The 22441-nt window shown below is 43.5% G+C and overlaps 1 protein-coding gene across 1 annotated transcript in view; it reads right to left on the bottom strand.

Moving 5' to 3' along the window:
- The window catches only part of GALNT15 (polypeptide N-acetylgalactosaminyltransferase 15), a 43193-nt gene that overhangs the window by 785 nt on the left and 19967 nt on the right, over nt 1-22441 (bottom strand). Inside the window, exons 4-9 of the mRNA XM_082257430.1 lie at nt 21280-21447; nt 19583-19700; nt 16744-16938; nt 16315-16446; nt 14723-14824; nt 11495-11623 (exon numbers count right to left, since the gene is read on the bottom strand). Of these exons, the coding sequence (XP_082113556.1) occupies nt 11495-11623; nt 14723-14824; nt 16315-16446; nt 16744-16938; nt 19583-19700; nt 21280-21447 (844 nt within the window). The remainder of the gene's footprint in view (nt 1-11494; nt 11624-14722; nt 14825-16314; nt 16447-16743; nt 16939-19582; nt 19701-21279; nt 21448-22441) is intronic.

Genomic DNA, 22441 nt, shown 5'->3' with positions numbered 1-22441 from the left:
GCATACTGTTTAGGCAGACACATTCCGGAAACTGCCAAGCAGTCTCTTCAGAAGACCCTGCAAAAACCTTTTGAACTAGCAACATTATGTTTTAACTACTGCGGCTTTCTAGTAAACCCACCATCTCCTAACTCTGCCTATAATCTATCTTATATTATAAAATATCTAAGTGCTACTTTCAATTTTTCAGTGTGCCAGTCAACCTTATGCCTGTATCCCTCCTCCAGCAGACACCTTGGTCTTCCCTGTATCCCTTCTCCAGCACACACATTGGTCTTTCCTCTGTATTCCTCTTCCAGCACACACATTGGTCTTTTCCCATTAAGACCCCTCCTCCAGCACATATATTAGTCTATCCCCTGTATCCCTCCTCCAGCACACACATTCGTCTTTCCCCTGTATCCCTCCTCCATCACACACACACACACACACACACACACACACACTAGTGTTTCCCCTGTACCCCTCCTCCAGCACACACTTTGGTCTTCCCCTGTATCCCTTCTCCAGCACATGCATATTGGTAATTGGTATATCCCCTCTATCACCCCCTTCAGCACACACATCGGTCTTTCCTCTGTATTCCTCTTCCAACACACACATTGGTCTTTTCCCAGTAAGATCCCTCCTCCAGCACACACATTGGTCTTTTCCGAGTAAGATCCCTCTTCCAGCACACACATTGGTCTTTTCCCAGTAAGATCCCTCCTCCAGCACACACATTAGTCTTTCCCCTGTATCTCTCCTCCAGCACACACACACATATTGGTCTTTTCCCCTGTATCCCTCCTCCATCTCACACACACACACACACACACACACATTATTCTTTCCCCTGTATCCCTCCTCCAGCACACACATTAGTCTTTCCCTGTATCCCTCCTCCAGCGCACAGCCATTTGTCTTTCCCCTGAATCCTTCTCCAGCACACACACACACTATGAGAGCTACATCCCCTGTAGCTATCTTCTGACACACACACATTGGTAATTTCCCTGTATCCCGTGTACAGCACACATACATTGATCTATCCCCTGTATATCACCTCCATCGCACACACATTGGCCTTTGTCCTGTATTCCAACTCCAGCACACACAAATTGATGTACCCTCTTTATCCCTCCTATAGCACACTCTAGTCTATCCCTTCTATCCTTCCTCCAGCACACATACATTGGCCTTTCCCCTGTATCTCTCCTCCAGTGCGCACTGTCCTGTTTATCCTCCAAAGAGACCTCAGTCTGCTGTCAAAACCAAAATATATATTGAACATTACCTATGTCCTCCCCTTAGAGATTGCAAGCTGAGCTAAGATACACAGTTAGGAGGGTCAGCAATCAAACTGAAGCTCAGTCTAGCAACAGTCTCACTCCACAGTATCTTTACCAGCAGTAGGATGTCCCTCTGGTACACATAGTACACATAACTCTCTAACCAGTTTCACACCCCTTATGGCCTAGCCCAGGTGTGGTAAATCCTCAACACCTATTTCTCTGTGTATATGTGGTAACCTCTACTCAGCCCATGTGCATTATCTCCTTAGTTCTCAGTCCCTAGACATGTACACATTGGTTTTTCCCCTCTATCCCACCTCCAGCACACATATTGGCCTATCCCCGGTATTCCACCTCCATGTCACACACATTAGTCTTTACCTTGTATCCCAGCCCAAGCACATGCACATTGGTCTATACCCTGTATCCTTCCTTCAGCACATGCAGATTGGTCTATCCCCTCTATCCTTCCTCCAGTCCACATACATTGGTCTATCCCAGTGATGGCGAACCTTGGCACCCCAGATGTTTTGGAACTACATTTCCCATAATGCTCAACTACACTGCAGAGTGCATGAGCATCATGGGAAATGTAGTTTCAAAACATCTGGGGTGCCAAGGTTTGCCATCACTGGTCTATCCCTTGTACCTTTCTATAGCACACACACATTGGTCTATCTTTTCCATCCTTCCTCCAGCACACACACATTAGTCTATACCCTGTATTCCTCCTATAGCACACACACATTCATTCATCTCCTGTATTCCTCCTCTAGTACATACACATTGGCCTTTACTCTGTATCCCACCACCAGCACACACATTGGTCTATCCCCTCTAACCTTCCTCCAGCACACATATACATATATCTGCCTATTCCCTGTATCTCTCCTCCAATACACACTCTCCTTATTCTCCTCCAGAGACTTTTTGACTAGTCTGCAGTTTACCTCCCAGTTACCTTTTCCCAGCATATAAGCATTAACCCCTTAGGGCCAAGCCGAGGGTGTGTTAACCCCTAAGAACGCATTCCTCTGCACATATGTAATAACCTCTCGGTGTCCAAACCTCAGCCCATGTGCATTTTCCCCCTAGTGCTCACTCCCCAGGCATGTGTGTTAATCACTCAGCATCAGTACCCAGCTAAAGTATTTCAACCTGTCAGGACACAGTACTCAATGTATGCGCACCTAGAGTACTACTTTTTTCTTGTGTATTTACCCCTTAGCAGCAAGTCTCCAGCACAAATGTAATAACTCCTTTGTGTCAAGCATGCATATGTTAACCCCTCAGAACCCAGTCACCAGTAAATGTGCAAAAATCCCTCACATTATCCAGTGCACCATGCCAAATATCATTCTAATCTACACTGCATCCTACCCAGTGGAAATCTCAGCCCTGGCCATCTCCCCAGCACTACCTGCACTGTTTCTGTTCATGTTCCTGCTGACATCTTGATCAAATTGTGGTGTCTCCTATTCAACCTTAATTTTCCTCTTTTTTAACTGTCACACTCTTGTTTCAGTTTCAGTATCCTCCCCACCACCCAGTCTGAAGTGCTGCTTACAAAATCCCTGCCACCTCCTCTATGCCAGAAAAACCTTAATTTTTAGCAACCATCATTTCCTCCTCTGTAAAACCCTCTGTAATTATAAAGCAGCAGCATGGGAGCTGAGCTGTTCACTGCTGTTCACTAACAATCAATGGGTGCCAAATGGATTTTGGGACACATCTCTCCACCCCTTCATTCACCCAAATAAATTAGTTTTTGTAGCAATCATGGAAACATCCGTAACTATACCACCACCACAAGAAAAATAAGCATCACCCCTTCCACACCATCAAGACCATCCCACTGGATGAATTCATCAGGGCACTCAGAAATGTGTCTAGTAAAGAAATATATGATCAGAAATTTGGGATAGTAGAGAAAAGATTAAGAGAAAGAGGCTACCCAAAAGTGTTACTCAATCGAGGCAGAAATAATGCTAGATTAAGAGAAAAATGATTGCTAAATATGATTATGAGAAGCAATCCAGCATGTAACAACAAAGAGAGAAGTGTTAATTTTGCCACCACTTATAGTATGGAATATATACAAATCGTAGACATTATAAAGAAAAATATACCCATACTGTATAGAATTAAAATCTTAGAAAAGATCCTGCAATTTGGTTGCCAGTTTGTAAGTAGATGGCTCCCAATTCTGGGATCATTACTGTCTCCAAGTTTATACATCAGTGACAGTAGATTGAGGGAGAATTGACTGTCAGTTATAGGGTCTTGTAAATGTGGATACAAAAGTGTTGCAAAGTCCATCATAAAACAAAGGGAGATCTTCAGTGACTGAGGGGACCTTCTTATGAGACAGTATATTCATTGAAACACTTGCAATGTAGCATATTTGATTACATGTAAGGCCTCTAATATCCAATATGTGGATTGTACGATTCCAACAAGTTTGTATTCTGGTGACAACTGTCTAAGCGGAAACTCTTCCCTCAGTATGCAAAGATCCTCTCTTATATCCCGCTGTGTTTCCAGAAAAGGAAGTGAAGGGAAATCTCCCTGATTGGACACAGACAGGATGAAAGAAAAAAACCTTACAGGGGTCTAAATCCTTCCTTACTTTATCCAAAACTAAAAGGTTTCAGCCTTTTATACATTTTAATTATAAATATGAATGTCTAAAATAGCAAAGTATCCAATTTTTATTATTGTGTATAGTTGAATGCATATAGTGTACTCTGGGGGTCAGCAACTTGTAGATCGCGATCTACCAGTAAATCACGAACAGGTGAATGGTGGATCACGGTCTGGGCTTGCTTACTCACCATTCCAGAGCATCAAACAAGAGTGCAAGGCAGGCACTTGTCCCATGCGGAGTGATACCAACTGCACTCCATCACCTATTCCGGCTAGCTGTTTCCAGAGTGGTGCCAGCAGCAGGAAAGGAGTGTAAGGCAATACACTGGGCATAATAGCAGTGTTGTGTTGCTTTCTCACCACCTGCTTTAACCCCTTGGACCCTGCAAAAGCAAGAAGTTGCAGGCACTTGCTGAGTGGCCCCATTTACTTGAATGGCTCCCAACTGGCAGGCGATAGCACCCACTAAAAGCAACAGGGGGCTTAATTCCTGCTGCAGCATGTGTACACCAAGGGGGGTAGGAATTGGTGGTGGTAAACCACAACTCAATCGCAGGGTCTTACCAAGCCCCAATTTTGTGTGTCAAAGGGTGCCACTGCCGAATGCAATTAAGGGCTCATTCACAAGTGTAGCAGGCACTGCTGCTTCTCTGAAAAGCAAGCAATCCGTGTGTGTTTAACAGGTGGTGAGGAGGCAAAATGATTTAAACCCATGATTGCCATGCAATGCACAAGATTGTGACATGGTAGTACAGCAATTAGAGGGTTAAATGAGGTGTGAGGAGGTGACACTGTGCCCGGTGATTTTTGATTTCTCCCATGTTGTTTAGGTAGATCTCCACCTCTTTAAGGTTGCCTACCCCTGGTGTACTCAATGAAACCTTTGAAAAGGTCTGCACTATAACTTCCTACAGCCACCATATAAGTCATTATTTTCTGCTGATGAGAAACACAATTTGCTGCTTATGGTGGCTATGGATGTATAGTAACATTTGAAAATTACTGACAGATATAATTGCTGTCAGTTGATTTTATTGCATTACATCCAAATCTGTTTTACAAGAACTTCAAACAGGTTGAAACGCCTAGCTTTAAAAAAACAGAAGTATACTGTTAATGTTTAGTGATACAATTACTAAATGGGCAGAGCTATGCATTTTATAGGTGCTGTAGGTAATAATTGGCAGCATTATGTACAACATTGACAGGGGCGAGCTGGGCCGGGGGGCAGGGTGGAAATTTCCCCCCAAGCCACCTAACTTATAATCAAAATGGCCGCTGTCACGACCGCTGCCTGCTGACATTATTCTTTTTGTGAAGGAAGTCGACCGTGGCAGGCACAGATTGGCTGTGCTACTGCCGCGCTGCGTTCTGGAAGTTGTAGTGGCCGCGGGTGGAGAGAACTGAGCAGGGGCACGCAGCAGGAAACTACATACAACCCTCAGAGAGAGAGTCTTTAGAGGTAGGCAGAGGCGGGGCGTGTCAGGGGATGGGTCACGCACGTCACGTGACCCAATCGGGCTGGGCGCTGGATAGCTGCAACAGTGCAGCCTGAATTTTTTTGAGAGAGTGAAAGCAGTTTACACTCGCACGCACATGACTGGTTAAGGCTGGGCACAGGCTGCAGCTTGCAGTTGTCATCACCCCTCCAGGAGGCCATGCAAAGACCTACTGAGCTGCCATCAGCATCGCTAAGGTTAGAGACCCTAACACCCCCAGCTGACCCCTACATCCTATCCCCCCCATGCACCCCATTTCCCCTGCCCCAGTACCCTGCCTACCATGTAACCTCAAAATAGGACATAGCCCTGTTGGTAGGAGCCCTGTTGGTCCTGTTGGCCATGGCCTGTGGGTCCTGCTGGAAGCTGGCCATGGCCTGTTGGTCCTGCTGGCCCTTGGCCTCTAGGTCCTGCTGGCCATGGCCTGTTGGTCCTGCAGGCCATGGCCTGTTGGTCCTGCAGACCATGGCCTGTGGGTCCTGCAGACCATGGCCTGTGGGTCCTGCTGGCCTTGGCCTGTGGGCCCTGCTGGCCATGGCCTGTGGGTCCTGCTGGCCATGGCCTGTGGGTCTTGCTGGGAGCTGGCCATGGCCTGTGGGTCCTGTTGGGAGCTGGCCATGGCCTGTGGGTTCTGCTGGCAATGGCCTGTAGATCCTGCTGGTAGCTGGCCATGGCCTGTGGGTACTTCTGGCCATGGCTTGTGGATTGTGCTGGGAGCTTGGCCATGGCCTGTGGGTCCTGCTGGCCATGGCCTGTGGATCCGGCTGGAAGCTGACCATGGCCTATGGGTCCTGCTTGCTTGTGGGTCCTGCTGGCCTGTAGGTCCTGCTGGGAGCTGGCCATGGCCAGCAGGGCCCACAGGCCATGGCAAGCTCCCAGCAGAACCTACAGGCCAGCATGACCCAAAGGCCATTGCCAGCTTCCAGCAGAACCTACAGGCCAGCGGCCTATAGGAACCACAGTGATGGGCACTGATCAGGCTGCATTGATAGGCACTGGTGAGGCTGCATTGATGGGCACCAATGAGGTTAAGCTGATGGGCACTGATCAGCCTCCATTGATGGATACTGGTGAGGCTGCATTGATGAGCACTGATCAGGCTGCATTGATGGGCACTGATGAGGCTGCCCTGATGGGCACTAATGAGGCTGCCCTGATGGGTACTGGTGATGCTGCATTGATGGGCACTGGTGATACTGCACTGATGGGCACTGAACAGGCTGCACTGATGAGACTAAGCTGATGGGCACTGGTGAGGCTGAATGTGAGGACACTGGTGAGGCTGCATTGGATGAGCCCTGATGAGGCTGCACTGATGAGCACTGGTGAGGCTGCAATAATGGGCACTGATCAGGCTGCACTGATACACACTGGTGAGGCTGCATTGATAAGCACTGGTGAAGCTGCATTGATGGGCACTGGTGAGGCTACACTGATACACACTGGTGAGGCTGCATTGATAAGCACTGGGGAAGCTGCATTGATGAGCACTGGTGAGGCTGAACTGATGGGCACTGGTGAGGCTGAATCGATGAGCACTGGGGAGGCTGCATTGATGAGCACTGGTGAGGAGGCATTGATGAGCACTGGTGAGGCTGTATTAATGAGCACTGGTGAGGCTGCATTAATGGGCACTGGTGAGGCTGTATTGATGGGCACTGATGAGGCTGCACTGATGGGCACTGATGAGGCTGCACTGATGGGCACTGGTGAGGCTGCACTGATGTAGTATTTTTGTTAAACCTCCTTTGTTGCTATTAACATTAAATTATGTTACTACAATGTATCATAATTGTCTTGCTTCATAACATCAATATCCGTTTTTAAACCAGGTGGGCATGGATGGTGAGCTGATTCGGTGGTTCAGTGGGCCACTTGACCGGACTTGCCCCCTCAGGCCTAAGGCTGCCAGCCTTTCCCTGAACATTGAGATCATACTCGTAAAACTTTAAAGCTCATAACCTTGTAAAGTGATTTTATTTGGTTCCTACAGAAATCCTGCAATGGTTAACAAGTCTATAAATCTTTTACTCTAAAATTTAGGTTTAGGCCTATAGCCTTTCAATCTGAAAAGGTATTTTTAAAACGCAGAGGTTTTCTTAACCTCCCTAGTGGTATTCCCGAGTGTGGCTCAGGGTTAATATAGAGTACCAAAAGCGGTAACCCCGAGCCACACTTGGGATTACCCCACAATAAAACTCACCTTCCCCTGCGATCCCCCACTGTCCTCCCACACCCTCCTCCAGCCATCCTCCCGTTGTCCTCCCGCTGTGTGCTTGGCCGATGCCGACACCTGTTTTCCGGTTCCCTTCCCTGCAAGTGTCACGATGCGGGGGGGGTGAAACCGGCGGCAATTTCAAAAATGTAAATAAACCAAATGACATGATGCACAGCTTACACTGTATCATGCCTTTTCACCACAGGATTTCACCTGGTGGCTTTTCCAGCACCCTGCCTGTGATTTTCCAATTCTTTGTGCCTGGAAAATTGAGAATGACCATGGCGTCCAAAAAGCGTTCTTTTTGAGCAGAAGCGCTTTTAGACGAACTGGAAACCAGCGACAGCGAAACGGAGTTACTTGAAGAACTGAGCGATAGTGATTCTTGGGAAAATTCATCATCAGGTACGGAAAGTGACGACAGCGACGAATCTGCAACAGAGCTCAGCGATGTGCAGACTTGGTGCTCTATTGACTGTGGTATGGATCAGGCAACGCCCCCAAGATTCCCATTTACAGGAGCACCTGGTATTAAAGTTGACGTTGACCATGACAAGCCCTTGGCATACCTACAATTATTTTTGACTGATGAGGTTATTGAAAAAATAGTTACAGAGACCAACCGGTACAAAGAGCAACAATGCGCTACACATCAGAGGTTTGCAAGATGCATAAAGTGGGAACCAATGACCAAAGATGACCTTTGGAAATTTCTAGGCCTAATAATTCTTCAGGGAGTGGTGGAGAAACCCCTGCAGAAGTGGTATTGGACAACCAATATATTACTTGCCACTCCATTCTTTGGCATGGTCATGTCAGAATACAGATTTTTCCTCATAATGAAATATCTCCACTTTGAAAATAATGAAGAGTTTGATGAAACTACTCATCCTGCACCAAAACTAAAAAAAATTTGGGAAGTATATCAAATGATTCTTCAGAATTTCCAACGGAGCTATGTGCCAGAAAGAGACATCAGCATAGATATAAGTCTAATGGCCTACAAGGGAAGGCTCAGCTGGGTGCAATACATTGCATCAAAGAGGGCACGATTTGGCGTAAAATCCTACATGCTATGTGAATCATCAACTGTCTACATTTGGAATTCAGTGATATACACTGGAAAAGGAACAAAATTTGATGAAAAATACAGCAATTATGGAATGGCAACATCTTCTGTTCTTTCACTAATTGAGCCATTGCTAAATCAGGACTATTGTGTAACAACCGACAACTTTTATACATCTAAACTTTATGAGGTTCTACTGCACAACAAAACCGATGCCTATGGAACCATAAGGGCTAACCGGCGCGACATGCCGCCAATATTTGGCAAAAAGAAGCTCAAGACAGGAGAAATGGTTGCCTTGCAGAAAGGCAAAATTATGGCACTGCAATGGAGAGACAAGAAAGATGTGTGCCTATTGAGTACATTACACCTCCATTGAAAAGTGGGAAAGAAGTCATGAAGCCACAAGTAGAGATAGAACACAGCAACACCATGGGAGGTGTCGACAGAGCCGACCAAGCAATGACATCCTACCCAGCTACGAGGATGCAGCAAAAAAAAAAAAAAAAAAATACTATAAGAAGATCTTCAGATATCTTCTTGAGCAATGCTGGTGGAATACATACATTCTGCTAAAAAAATAACAGTGACAAGCCTGTGATTCATGTGGAATTTATTTGGAAAGTTGCTGAACAAATATTTCTAAATCACCAAACACCATCAATGGCTGTGAACAGATCTGGACAGATCTGGACGTCGTGCTGTTGGCGTTGTCAACCCAGAACGCCTGACTGGTTGTCACTTTATGGACTACATCCCACCAACTCAGAAAAAGTCAGCACCTACAAGGATGTGTGTGGTTTGTTGCTCAAAGAGAGATGACAGTGGAAGGAAAATAGAAAAAGAAACCAGATTCTATTGTCCCGATTGTGACGTCAAACTTTGTGTAGTCCCATGTTTCAAAATCTTTCATACCCGAGATGTTTACTACCATAATACTGATATCGTTTTTTTTTTTTTTTTTCATTGTGTATTCAAAAAAGGGGTTGTCATGTTACTGGATCACTGACAAAAATGAGTATAGTTGACTAATGCAATTGCAAATAGAATGTGCTCTCTGTATATTTTAGTCCTTAAATTTCAATTCTGACCAAATTGTAACTTTAATAGTTAAAACATGCAGTTTCAACCACTTCAGGATTTAGATTTTCATGTTATCTCTTTTGTACATGCAATGGTGATCCAGACAATAACGCACCTTATGTCTCAAGGTGGCTATGCTCACTCCTCCACTGTGTCTATGTAGAAGCAGCATAGCCATCTTTGGACAGCAGTACTGTCAACCTATGAGGAGGAGATATACAGTAAGTGACTAGCAAATTAAAGCTTAACTTCAGCTAACACTTTTGTATCACTTTAAAACATTTTTTATTCAGTTACATTTACAGTTTCTCTTTTGGGATAAAGGTTTTAACAAGCCAATAATTTTTTAATCTAGGTGTGGGGGTGGAGCCTAATGGGCATTTAGTGACACTAATTCACTATCAGGTCCGTTCCCCTAGTTATCTACAGCAGGCAGCGGGTGGATCCTTAGCCAGTTGACAAAGCCTGCTATTACCTACAGAATCTGTCCTCTGCCTCTGTCAATCACAAGGAGAGAGCGGACCTGATGGTGAACTAGTGTCTTTGCTTACCCATCAGGCTGCTCTCAATGTCAGCATCACTAGCTTCTAGGACAGATAAGGACAGGGTCTTTAACAACCAATGAGAGGTAGGGAGGGGAGAAGTTAGCTTTCTGTACTCCTACTTAGGCTGGCCATACATGGAGCAAATATCTTTCTTGCAACAAGAAATTTGCTTGATTCCTACGTCAACACAAATAGTGTTGATGCAGTAATCCCTCCGGGCCATTGTCTCCTCCTGGTGGGGGTGTGCAGGGGAAGCCACACCCCGCCAGGAGAATACAGAGATTATCGCTAATGGCTATATCAGCTGCTTGCGATAATCGCAAGAGAATCCAGCAGGCTGGTTGCCAAATTGATTGATACATTTAGCCTGCCCATTAACGGTTTGAATCTCAGCCGGTTCCTGCTGAACCAGCTGAGATTCGAAATGTGTATGGCTGGCCTTAGAGTTGGGCCTAAAGGCATTATAAACTTTCAAATGTCTTTGTTGTTTTAACTAAGTGTTAGTCTAGTCATATTCCCTGTGTTCTTTGTTTGCCTTACCATATGTGCTAAAGGGACAGGCAACTCCTGGTTCCAAGTCACATAGCATTCAGTCCATGCTTCCACATTTCTCTGTTTTGCATCCTAAATGTGCGAGCACTAATGTGTTTAAAACACATCTCTTAGCCTTCACTGCTCTGCCTGCTTGTAGCAGTGTCAGATCTAACTACTAGTATGCTCTCACCTGCAGAACACTAGAGTGACCCAAGTGTTGTGGGATATTTCGTTTCTTCACAGAAGCATTTACCACATCTTATGCAAGTGAAAAGTACAGGGTGCATGTAGGATGATTTATAATGCCTTTATTTACCTCCAGTTTTGTTATCAACAAACTGGAGGTAATTATTTTTTAATTTGGTGCAGTAATAGTGCCTCTTTGTAAAAGGCTATTTAGAACTATTTGAACCTACCACAGGTTTCGGTAAAGCTAACGGAACTTACGGTGGGGCTTTTTTAAATTTGGCAGAGGACCTTTGAAAGGACCATACCAGCAGAAAACTGTGACCAGTTTTTTCTTCTATATTCCCCATGTAAATATAAAATCAGGAAAACAACACCTGTAATTCTTTTACATTCCATATAATTGTTATTGTAAATGTTATACTTTGACATTTAAATACCTCATTGAAATCCCACGTGGATGCTTGTTTCACAGAGCAGTTTGTGAGCACAATCTGTTCATACATTAGATCAAAGCAGAGTGATTCTGTGAAGTTAGAATGGATCTTCTTATCGTGATACACAAAAAGCTGCAAAGTAAAAATGAGTATTAATAAATAACTTTTCTCAGATTACCACATGCCATCATAGACCTGGTATCTCTGTTATAAAGAACTGTTTACAGGATTCTGATAGAAAATTGGTAAGGTCACAGTTAAAAAAAATAACATATCAGAATTATATGTTTGTCTTGATATAATATCAGAGCTGCTGATCTTTCTGAAAATGCCTTTTGCCGGGCTGTTATGCTGACCCACTAACTTTAACACATTCCTAAGCTGGCTATACAATGTTAGATTTCTCTATCAACGCAATGCGGCGGCTGTCAGAATACCTGAGCAGTGTCTACATCTAAATGGATGCAGCTGCAGTTTGGTTAAGTATTTTCCAGCAGGAACAATTTACTTTTGTTGAATACAGCAGGTCTGGTAGGGCTCAGTGTAAGGCCAGCCCAAGTCAGTGACTCAGAACAGTATGTAGATCAAGAAAGTTGGGGAAGTATCACAAAACACCCAGCACAGCCCACTCCACATCATAGCCCTCTCCTCTTCTGGGAGTGCCTAATTACAGCTCCTTTGCCTCTGTACCCAATTGTATATCATTTTGTAGACAGATAGAGATTTCTTTTGGTGGTATGTATTACCCACTGTTTTTTTTTGTTGTACTATATAATAGAAAGGAAGACCAAAACTTTGGGTTTGTATACATTTGCCTTTCATTTCTTAACCTTTAAAAAAAAACAAAAAGATCCCTCAATCATAGTTGGTCAGTGTCACTTTAACCTCCACCACCACCTTTTCAAAGAGTTCCTACAATCTATAGTCAGTGGCACTTTAAAACCCCACGTTTCTAAAAACAACCACTATCCAATACCCAATCAACTTGGTGGTCAATGGCACTTTAAGACCCCCCTACCTTCACCTTCGATCTGCTGCAATCCTTTTTTCTGTTTTGTTTACAGACATTTAGCAGCTTCCTCCATGGTGAACGGCCTAAATGTTTGTAAACACTAGTAGTGTTTATGCTTGGCTCACAGCAATCTCTAGCTACAGAGCCACTGTGATTGGCTCTATACATCATGACTGTTTTCTGAGCTGTCCAATGACAGCTCATACGACAGCCATTTATAGGCACACTGGGTTCCCAAGCGTATTTTCCAGTATTTGCCAATTATAAAAGACGCTTCAGATGTACAAGTCCACCTCCCTGCTGTTTTTTTTCCCCCCAATACGACAGTATGGAGATGGTTAAAGAGGTTGTAAACTCCTGGACAAAAGAAAAAAAAAAAACCTGTAAGATAAAGGCATAATGAGCTAGTATGCATTGCATACAAGCTCATTATGAAATATGTACCTTAGAACTAAGCCCTTCCAGAGGCCCTTCCTTCACCGCTGAGATGGCTGACATCTTCCCCTGTGTTTCTTCCAGGTTTCTTCCGGCGCTGTGAGTGTCCAAAACCGCAATGACGTCACTCCTGCGCATGCACGTTGGAGCCGCCTGTTTGTGGCACGTCTCTGAAGGTCCTACACAGTAAGCCAGACCTTCAGAGCACATGCACCAATGATGTCATCGGCTGCATGCACTATGAATATCTCCTAAACTGTGCGGAGATATTCATAGTACCTACAGGTAAGCCTTATTATAGGCTTACCGGTAGATACAAGTGGTGTAACAAAGTTTACAACCACTTTAAAGTAGAACTAAAGGCAAAACTTTATTTTTTTTCCTTATGAATGGCATAAGGAGGGTTATAACCCCTGTCAGTTTTTTTTTCCATGTGTCTCCTTTTTGGGAGATTAACCTTGTCCCATAGCCTAAACAGGACATGAGAGGAAATGGCTGCAAATTTGGGCCACCCGGGTCACCAGAACTAGTGTCCCCATTAGAAGATTTCACCACTATTACTGTTCTGGGGACTACCAACAATTTGGGATTTTCTTTTGCTTTCACTTTTGATGATAACGGTAAACAAGACAAATAAAGAGAGGGTAAGTCGGGGCAGCGTCAGCAATAAAAACCCAACAGGTTTCCTAATCCAGGGGGTTCCTGGTGCTGGTCCATGGCCTGATGATGACCAGGTCGCACAGGGCTTTTACTGACTGCAGTCGCTGCTCACCTCCTGCTGTACGGCCATGCCCGTGTGTCCTCTCCCAGGTCCTCAGCCCGCCCGCTCGGCTGACTATGTCATCCTATCAGCACAGCAGGGGGCGGGAGGAGCCGCAGACAAGATGTTAAAGGGGACTGTGGACACTGATTTTAAAGGGGGGACTGTGCTGAAAAGCATTATGTTGACCCCCTCCCTTTGCAGATATAATAGCTCCCTGTCATCTGTGAGGACTTTAAGCTAGATTTAGGATTGTGTCTGTGGGAATTTGTGCCAAAAAGATAATTTGAGCATTTGAGAAGTCAGGTACAGATATTTTGTAAGAAGCCCTGGCTCCCAAGTGGCTTTCAAATTCATCTTAAAGATACTCAGTACTCAGGTTGAATTTTGGGCTCTATACAGGCCACCCAACTGCCTGCACACTTAGCTCATCAAACCATGTCTTTATGGAGCTGGCTTTGTGCATAGGACAATTATGCTGCAACAGATAGGACCTTCCCCAAACTGTTGATATACAGTTAGAATTACACAGGGTGGCTTCACACTGCCCCACTGCACTTTTGTTTAAGTTCAGCTACCCCGTGGTTCTCCCGTGGGTTATCTTTTGGTGTTGTTTCAGAAAGTGCACCAAAACTCCTGCACTCTGTTTCTTTGGTGCACTTTCTAAAACTGCACCAAACCAATAGGATATCATAGAAGTCTAACTTGCGGGTTAGCTGCACTTTGCTCATTGGGTAGCAGGACCACACCAGGGCAGTATGAATCCACATTTATCTAAAATGTTGTTGAATTGTACGCTGTAGCATTACCAAAACCCCATATTTGTACTTTATGCAATACCAACAGCAGTACCCTTCACTGGAAACACCTACTGTAAACTCAATAATTGAGGGATGTCCACACACCTTCAGTCATATAGTGTATATACTAATGCATATCTACTGTATGTACACGTGAAATGAAAATGTGCATAATTCAGCAACAATTCAGCCTGAAATAATAGTGAATAAATGTTCACTTATACCTGTTCCATTTTTACAGCACAGTCTGAAAGTTCAACCATGTGATGTGACATTTGGCTGTTGTATATGACCTGCACGCAGGAGTCTGCTTCCGTATTGAACAGCTGTGAATGATATAAAAAAATTTAAAAAATTATTATTTTTGTATTTTTTTTTTTAACCTCCCTGGCGGTCTTATTATGTCAGAATTTTTTATCTAAAAGCGTTACATTGTTTTGCATGGAAATGTGTTCTATATTTTAGGCCTGTAATTCTTAGGAATAACTCACTTAAATCTATCCAAACAAGAGTTTAGTAGACATCCCGGGTATGATAAAGTTTGAAACACGAAATCATAAATTATAATATAATAAGAATACATTTTATTTAATAATATAATCAAACCAAAAACATTGAAATGTGTACAAACAAGGGATGCGATATTACTAGTCACTGTAATAATGATTTAGTAAACATCTCGGGTATGAAAGATTTTGAAACATGGGACTGCACAAAGTCCGACGTCACAATCGGGACAATAGAATCTGGTTTCCTTTCTTATTTTCCTTCCACTGTCATCTCTCTTTGAGAAACAAACCACGCACATCCTTGTAGGTGCTGACTTTTTCTGAGTTGGTGGGATATAGTTCATGAAGTGACAACCAGTCAGGCGTTCCCGGGTTGACAACACCAACAGCACAACGGCCAGATCTATTCCCAGCCATTGATGGTGTTTGGCGATTCAGAAAGATATACGTTCGGCAACTTTCCAAATTAATTTTCGACTGAATCACAGGCTTGTCACTCTTTTTATTTTTTTAGCAGAATGTAGGCATTCCACAAGCATTGCTCAAGAAGATGTCTGTAGATCTTCTTATAGTATTTCTTTTGCTGTTTCCTCATTGCTGGGTGGAATGTCATTGCTTGGTTGGCTCTGTCGACACCTCCCATGGTGTTGTTGTAGTCTATCACTACTTGTGGCTTCATGACTTCTTTCCCACCTTTCATGCGTACCATAACAGTGGAGGTATTATGCACTGTACTCATTAGGCACACATCTTTCCTTTCCCGCCATAGCAGTTCAATCAATTTGCCTTTCTGCCAGGCAACCATTTCTCCTGTCTTGAGCTTCTTTTTGCCAAACATTGGTGTCATGTCACGCCGGTTCCATAGGCATCGGTTTTGTTTTGCAGTAGAACCCCATAAAGTTCAGGAGACGTCTAAAAATTTTTGTCAGTTGTTACACAATAGCCCTGATTTAGCAATGGCTCAATGAGTGAAAGAACAGAAGATGTTGCCATTCCATAATTGCTGTATTTTTGATTGAATTTTGTTCCTTTTCCAGTGTATATCACTGAATTCCAAATGTAGCCAGTTGACAATTTGCATAGCATGTAGGATTTTACCCCAACTCATGCCCTCTTTAATGCAATGTATTGCACCCAGCTGATTTTACTGTGGTGGGTTTAGTAACCCCTTAAATAGTAACCTTCATAAAATCTTGGGAAATTGTATGGATAGATCTTCATTTATTTGAGTGTTTTATGGTAAGCAGTGTGTGAAAAATGAGTCTCCCAACACCCACCAACACAAAAAAAAGATAATAAAGTATTACTAGGCCATATGATCCTTGAACCGAGACTGAGGTATTGATTTCTGGATAGATATTTTCTAAAAACCACTGGAACCCTTTGCAGCCAAGTCTCAGTCGCAGTTGTTTACGCTCAGTGACATCAGTCTTCTTGCTCTAAAAGATGAAAATAACAATTATTCTACATAGTATCACAAGATGGAACAAACGCTGAAAAATAAAAAAGCTCAAATCCAGCCAAAACTTTAGAGAAGGTCTAGAAACTCCATCATGGTCTTTTTGCTATCTGTATAATGGAGATAGCCATTAGCTATTTCCTCAGGACAAGAAATTAGGTAAGTATGTTATACCAGAGCAAAAAATCACAGACATCTATAAAAACATGCACAGGTTAAAGTCCTCCCCCATGTTACTAAAAAAAGCTTTTGAATAAAGAGCATACTTTTCACTGACCAGGTTGCTTAAGGGCTCTGTTCCAAAGCTCTGATAGAAGACATCTTTGTATGAATCCATCCAAACCTCCGCTATTCTGATTTTGTTTTTAAGAATTGCATCATCTTCAGTTATGTTAGATGTGCTGTGAATCTGAGACAGATGGCCAACTCGCGAACATGGTACGATTTCAACTAAGCCACCACAGAGCCAAACCTGTCAATAGATACACAATAAGACTACACTAAAGACTTTTAGCACCACAGTCAGAGAACATTGCTACAGTCTTATATACACATTCTACAACATACACTCCATGATTTGTAAAATAGAAACTATACCACTACACCATTCAAATCTATTAGGCCTTAGGGTGGTTGGGATGTTCGAAGATGGTGTACAATGGGTGAATCAGAACCCAAGGCATCTTACCAAAACACTTGCTATGTGTGATATGGGTATTGGTGGATAAAAGTGTGATAAATTGGGTGGTTTAGGAAAATTGCCAACCCAATCAAGTCATGATAAAGGGGCAGATTACTCAGAAACCCAATACTTTATCTGCTACTGCTCCCATATGTGCTTCTGCAGCTCTTTTGAACTTATCTAGCTGACTTCAACGTTTCAGTGCCAGCTTTGCTGATGTCCAGCCCGAGTGAGCCTGAGTGAAACTGTGGATCTCTGCTGCTACATGTCTTGCCCTGCTGCCTGTACTAAGTTGAACCATAAGGATTACCACGTTACCCAAGGCTCTCTGCTGCTACTTCCAGTTTTTAATGTAATTGGATATTGTTACTTTTATTTTCTTTAAATGCTTGATATACTGACACCTTTTTGTTCTCTGTGTGTCTCCTGATGTCTATACCAGCCACGATTTTGCCAAGATCCTGACTACGATTCTGCATTTGGTGTGTGGTATGATTCCTAAGTGATGACATGTTTCCCCATCCATAGCCCGTTATATTCTATCTATCTATCTATCTATCTATCTATCTATCTATCTATCTATCTATCTATCTATCTATCTATCTATCTATCTATCTATCTATCTATCTATCTATCTATCTATCTATCTATCTATCTTGTGAGGGATTAGCTCGGTGGCGGGTGTGAATGACCCCTTGGGGGGGTTCTTTTACACAGGGAGATAGCCGAGGAGTGGTTGAAAACAACAGTCTATGGTTTTATTCTTGCAATTTTCTTCAAACAAGTGCAAGCATCCAAAACATCAGAAATCAAAAATAAAACACAAAATAAATCCTGGCCGCTGTGGGCGTCTACCTTCACACATACAGGAACCTACCTAAGGAGTCTGTCCCAACCTACTGCTGGGCAGACACTGCTGATCCTACAGCAGACACTCAATAGTCCATTTATTTTCTCTTCACACAGAAAATTTCCATTTGTTTTTCTTCACACAGAAAAAGTTCAACACCTCACCTTTAGAAGTCTCTCATCTGACTGCTCTCCTCAGCTCATACAGCCTCAGGAGGCAGCAATCAGCAATCATCCCCTGGATAACTTATAGAGGCCTTAATTGCCTCATTCTAAATAGCTGAAGCTTTTTCCAACGTCCTTACACCTTCCTAGCTACCTCTGCAGCCGCCACCCCATAGTAATTGGTGAATTGTCTAAACCAAGCAGAAGTGTATCTCCCATCTGTGACAACACTCACAGATTTACCTGACTTCCTGTCACAATATATATATATATATATATATATACACAGTATCTCACAAAAGTGAGTACACCCTTCACATTTTTGTAAATATTTTATTATATCTTTTTATGTGACAACACTTGAAATTTCCCACTTCGGGAAATGGATTACTGGAACCATGTGCTGTGGTCTGATGAGACCAAGATAAACTTATTTGGTTCAGATGGCGTCAAGCATGTGTGGCAGCAACCAACTGAAGAGTACAAAGAAAAGGGTGTCTTGCCTTCAGTCAAGCATGGTGTGGGGAGTGTCATGGTCTGGGGCTGCATGAGTGCTGCTGGCACTGGGGGTTCATTGAGGAAACCATGAATGCCAACATGTACTGTGACATACTGAAGCAGAGCATGATCTCCTCCTTTCAGGGATTGGGCCGCAGGGCAGTATTCCAACATGATAACAACTCCAAACACATCCTCAAACGGAAGGTGGAGGAGCGCAAGGTCTCTAACATCAACCAGCTCCGTGATATCGTCATGGAGGAGTGGAAGAGGACTCCAGTGGCAACCTGTGAATCTCTGGTGAACTCATGGCCCAAGAGGGTTAAGGCAGAGCTGGAAAATAATGGTGGCCACACAAAATATTGAGACTTTGAGCCCAATTTGGACATTTTGACTCAGGGGTGTATTCACTTTTGTTGCCAGCAGTTTAGACATTGATGGCTGTGTGTTGAGTTATTTTGAGAGAACAGCACATTTACACTGTTATACAAGCTGTACTCTCACTACTTTACATTGTAGCAAAGTGTCATTTCTTGTCACATGAAAAGATATAAAATATTTACAAAAATGTGAGGGATGTACCTTTGTGAAATAATATATATATATATATATATATATATATATATATATATATATATACCTGTATATATATATAATTTATTTATTATCACCCAGTATGTAGTTTATGAGTACTTGTCTCCCCTTTGTTGCACTACATTGCATTTGTGTTTTTATAGCATGTGACATTAGCTGTCACCTTTCATAAAACCAGTGGGTCGATAATGGCAGTGCTCAGTCAGCTGTAAAATTGCTCTCTTATCTGAGCACATAGATTTCTTTTGTGTTTTCCTTCCAATATTTTCTCCCTTGAGTTTAGTTTTCTTTTATTTTCTTCACTATGATTCATGATATGTTAACTCACCCGAAGAGAAAGCTCAATATTTTCGACTCCTGAGTACTCCATGCCTGTATCGAAGGCTCCAATATTCTGGAAGTAGTGACGATCGACAGCTATTACACTTCCTGGTATTACAGGAGTTCTGGGTGAATATCGCACATTATTACATGATGTACATTAAAACACTTAAAATCACAATCTATAAGTTATTCATTGGCCCAATAGTCACCGAAATGGTAATAAATGTTTATAAATCATTTCATCTTATTATTACTTATGTATTACAAGCTTACCTTAAGACTTTATAAGAATGTAAGAGCATTAACATCATAAGGTGGGCAGGGAATCTTTTTATAAGTAGCACTTTCCGAGGGGTATCAAAAAGCAAGTCATTAGCTTGATGTATCCCCAAGGTGAAAGCATTTCCTGCACCTGCAGTTTTATACACTGGGAAATACATACTATGTTTTCAAAAGTGCTGTTTTTTTTGTTTTTTTTACTGTAGTCATGAACTTATTCAGTAAAAAGTAAGTGCAAAGAGAAGTGGTGCAGAAAAAGAAAAACTTTACTAGTCCATGCGCACATCCTAGGCTAGAGTTTCAGGCTCAGGGTTCTATTAAGCAAAACTGATGGCGGTGAAAAAAATGGTGGGGCGTTTTCAGCTCTCCTGACTCTCCACTGGGTAATGGCCCAAAACTGTGCAAATAAAAAACAAAGGAGAGAGCGCACAGCCGCCCTAGCATAACACTGTTTAATTAAATAAATGCAAATTCATTAAAATATAACTCACAAGTGCAAGTAAGAGTCATGCAGAGCAATTCCCTGTGCCCCCAGGGAGAAGGCGATTCTCTCCTTAGCCACTCGTCCTACACTTGCCGGCAGCTTCCTCCGACCTGTGACATCTGGGAGTGTACACTTCCGCCTCCAGGTGAGCCATCCAAAGTGCGCATGCGCCCGGACCAGCCAGCACCGCACAAGCGTGATGAAATGCAGACAACCGCTGAGGGGACACAGACAGTCGGGTACACAGGGGTGAGATCTCCTGATATGACAACAATGTGGTTTCTATGACAACGTGTTTCGGAGGTGTGGTCTCCTTCTTCAGGTCACCCTGACCTTGTGACCTGAAGGAGGCCACCCCTCCGAAACGCGCTGTCATAGCAATCGCATTGTTGTCATGTCAGGAGATCTCTTCCCCCTGTGTACCCGACTGTCTGTGTCCTCTGAGCGGTTGTCCTCATTTCATCACGCTTGTGCGGCGCCAGCTGGTCTGAGCGCATGTGCACATCGGACGGCTCACCTGGAGGCGGAAGTGTACACTCCCGGATGTCACAGGTCGGAGGAAGCTGCCAGCAAGTGTAGGACGAGTGGCTGAGGAGAGAATCGCCTTCTCCCTGGGGGCACAGGGAATTGATCTGCATGACTCTTCTTGCACTTGTGAGTTATATTTAATGGATTTGCATTTATTTAATTAAACGGTGTTATGCTAGGGCGGCTGTGAGCTCTCTCCTTTGTTTTTTTTTGCAAAGAGTATTGGTGATGCCCAGGAAACCCAATTTCAGTGTAATGCAGTAGACTTTAGATCATGAAAGAGGATTTCGAATTGGTTAGTGTGGGCACATACTTTGTATATCGCCACTGTTAACTGATCCCCATGTTAAATAAGGCCAAGCAAAGTAAAGCTTTGTAACGTTCATCTTGGCTACATTAATAAACTTTACCTGAATGGAATGATGGGAGATTGTCGCACCTTCTCCTCACTCTCTGCCAGAGTAACCCAGTGAAAATCAAGTTTCCAATCAAACACTCCTTGTCTCAGATCAGGCGAGTGGTAATAGTCATACGTTTTCCAGTCAATGACATCTAGAATAGGGGACACTATTCTATTTCTATGACATGAAAAAAGAATGTAAAGAGGCATTAGAATGCTTTTGCTTCTTATATTGTTATAAACAAAAAAACCTAGCATTTTTACAGAGCTTACATTTGCACTTTATATCATTACACATATATATATATATATATATATATATATATATAGGTGAAGCCATTTCAGTCCTATTTAGAGCCCTTTAGGGGTGTGTCAACACATGCATAAATTTGCTTTTTTGTGCTCTGAAAGGCTGTAATAAAAACCAGCTCCAGGCACCTGCTATCTGCTTTCTCCTACTAGATGTCCTCGGTCTTTCAGGTTAATTGATGTCCTGCATCGTTCATCGCAGAAAACTGAGGAAATCCTGTAATTGCAGGACCTTTGAAGAACATTTTGGACCTGCCTATGTTCAGGGCCGGCGCTACCTATAGGCAAGGTAGGCGTCGGCCTAGAGCGCACATCAGTGGGGGCGGCACCCACCCTCCGGCGCCCACCCTCCCTCTCTGCCTTCCTCGCTCTCCTCTCTCTCCCCCTCTCTGCCTTCCGCACTTGTGGAAAAGGAACAGCATACCTTGAATCCCAAGCCAGCGGAGTGGAGGTGGAGCTGGCTATCAAATTGATGCTGTGATGGCGGGAAGGGCGGGGCCGATATGCGGGGCTCCACCCGTTTGTCCCCTGTATAGTCTAGAGCAGTGGTTCCCAACTCCGGTCCTCGGGACCCACCAACAGGCCAGGTTTGTAAGATAACTAAATAACATCACAGGTGATCTCATTTGCTGTTCAGTGATTGCAGTATTGTAGTCTGCATCTCCCCAAGGTAATACTTAAATTCTGGCCTGTTGGTGGGTCCCGAGGACCGGAGTTGGGAACCACTGGTCTAGAGAAAACAGCGGTGGGTGGTTGGTGGGCGGAGAAGAAGGTGGCCTGGAGCTGTCAAATAGACTCTCTGATGTCGGGAAGGGCGGGGCCGATATGCGGGGCTCCACCCCTTTGTTCCCTGCATAGACAAA

The sequence above is a fragment of the Pelophylax lessonae genome, assembly GCF_965119305.1.
Source record: "Pelophylax lessonae genome assembly, chromosome: 5".
NCBI lineage: Eukaryota > Metazoa > Chordata > Amphibia > Anura > Ranidae > Pelophylax > Pelophylax lessonae.
Note: the sequence above shows the minus strand (reverse complement) of the source record. Positions and strands in the feature narration are given on the sequence as shown.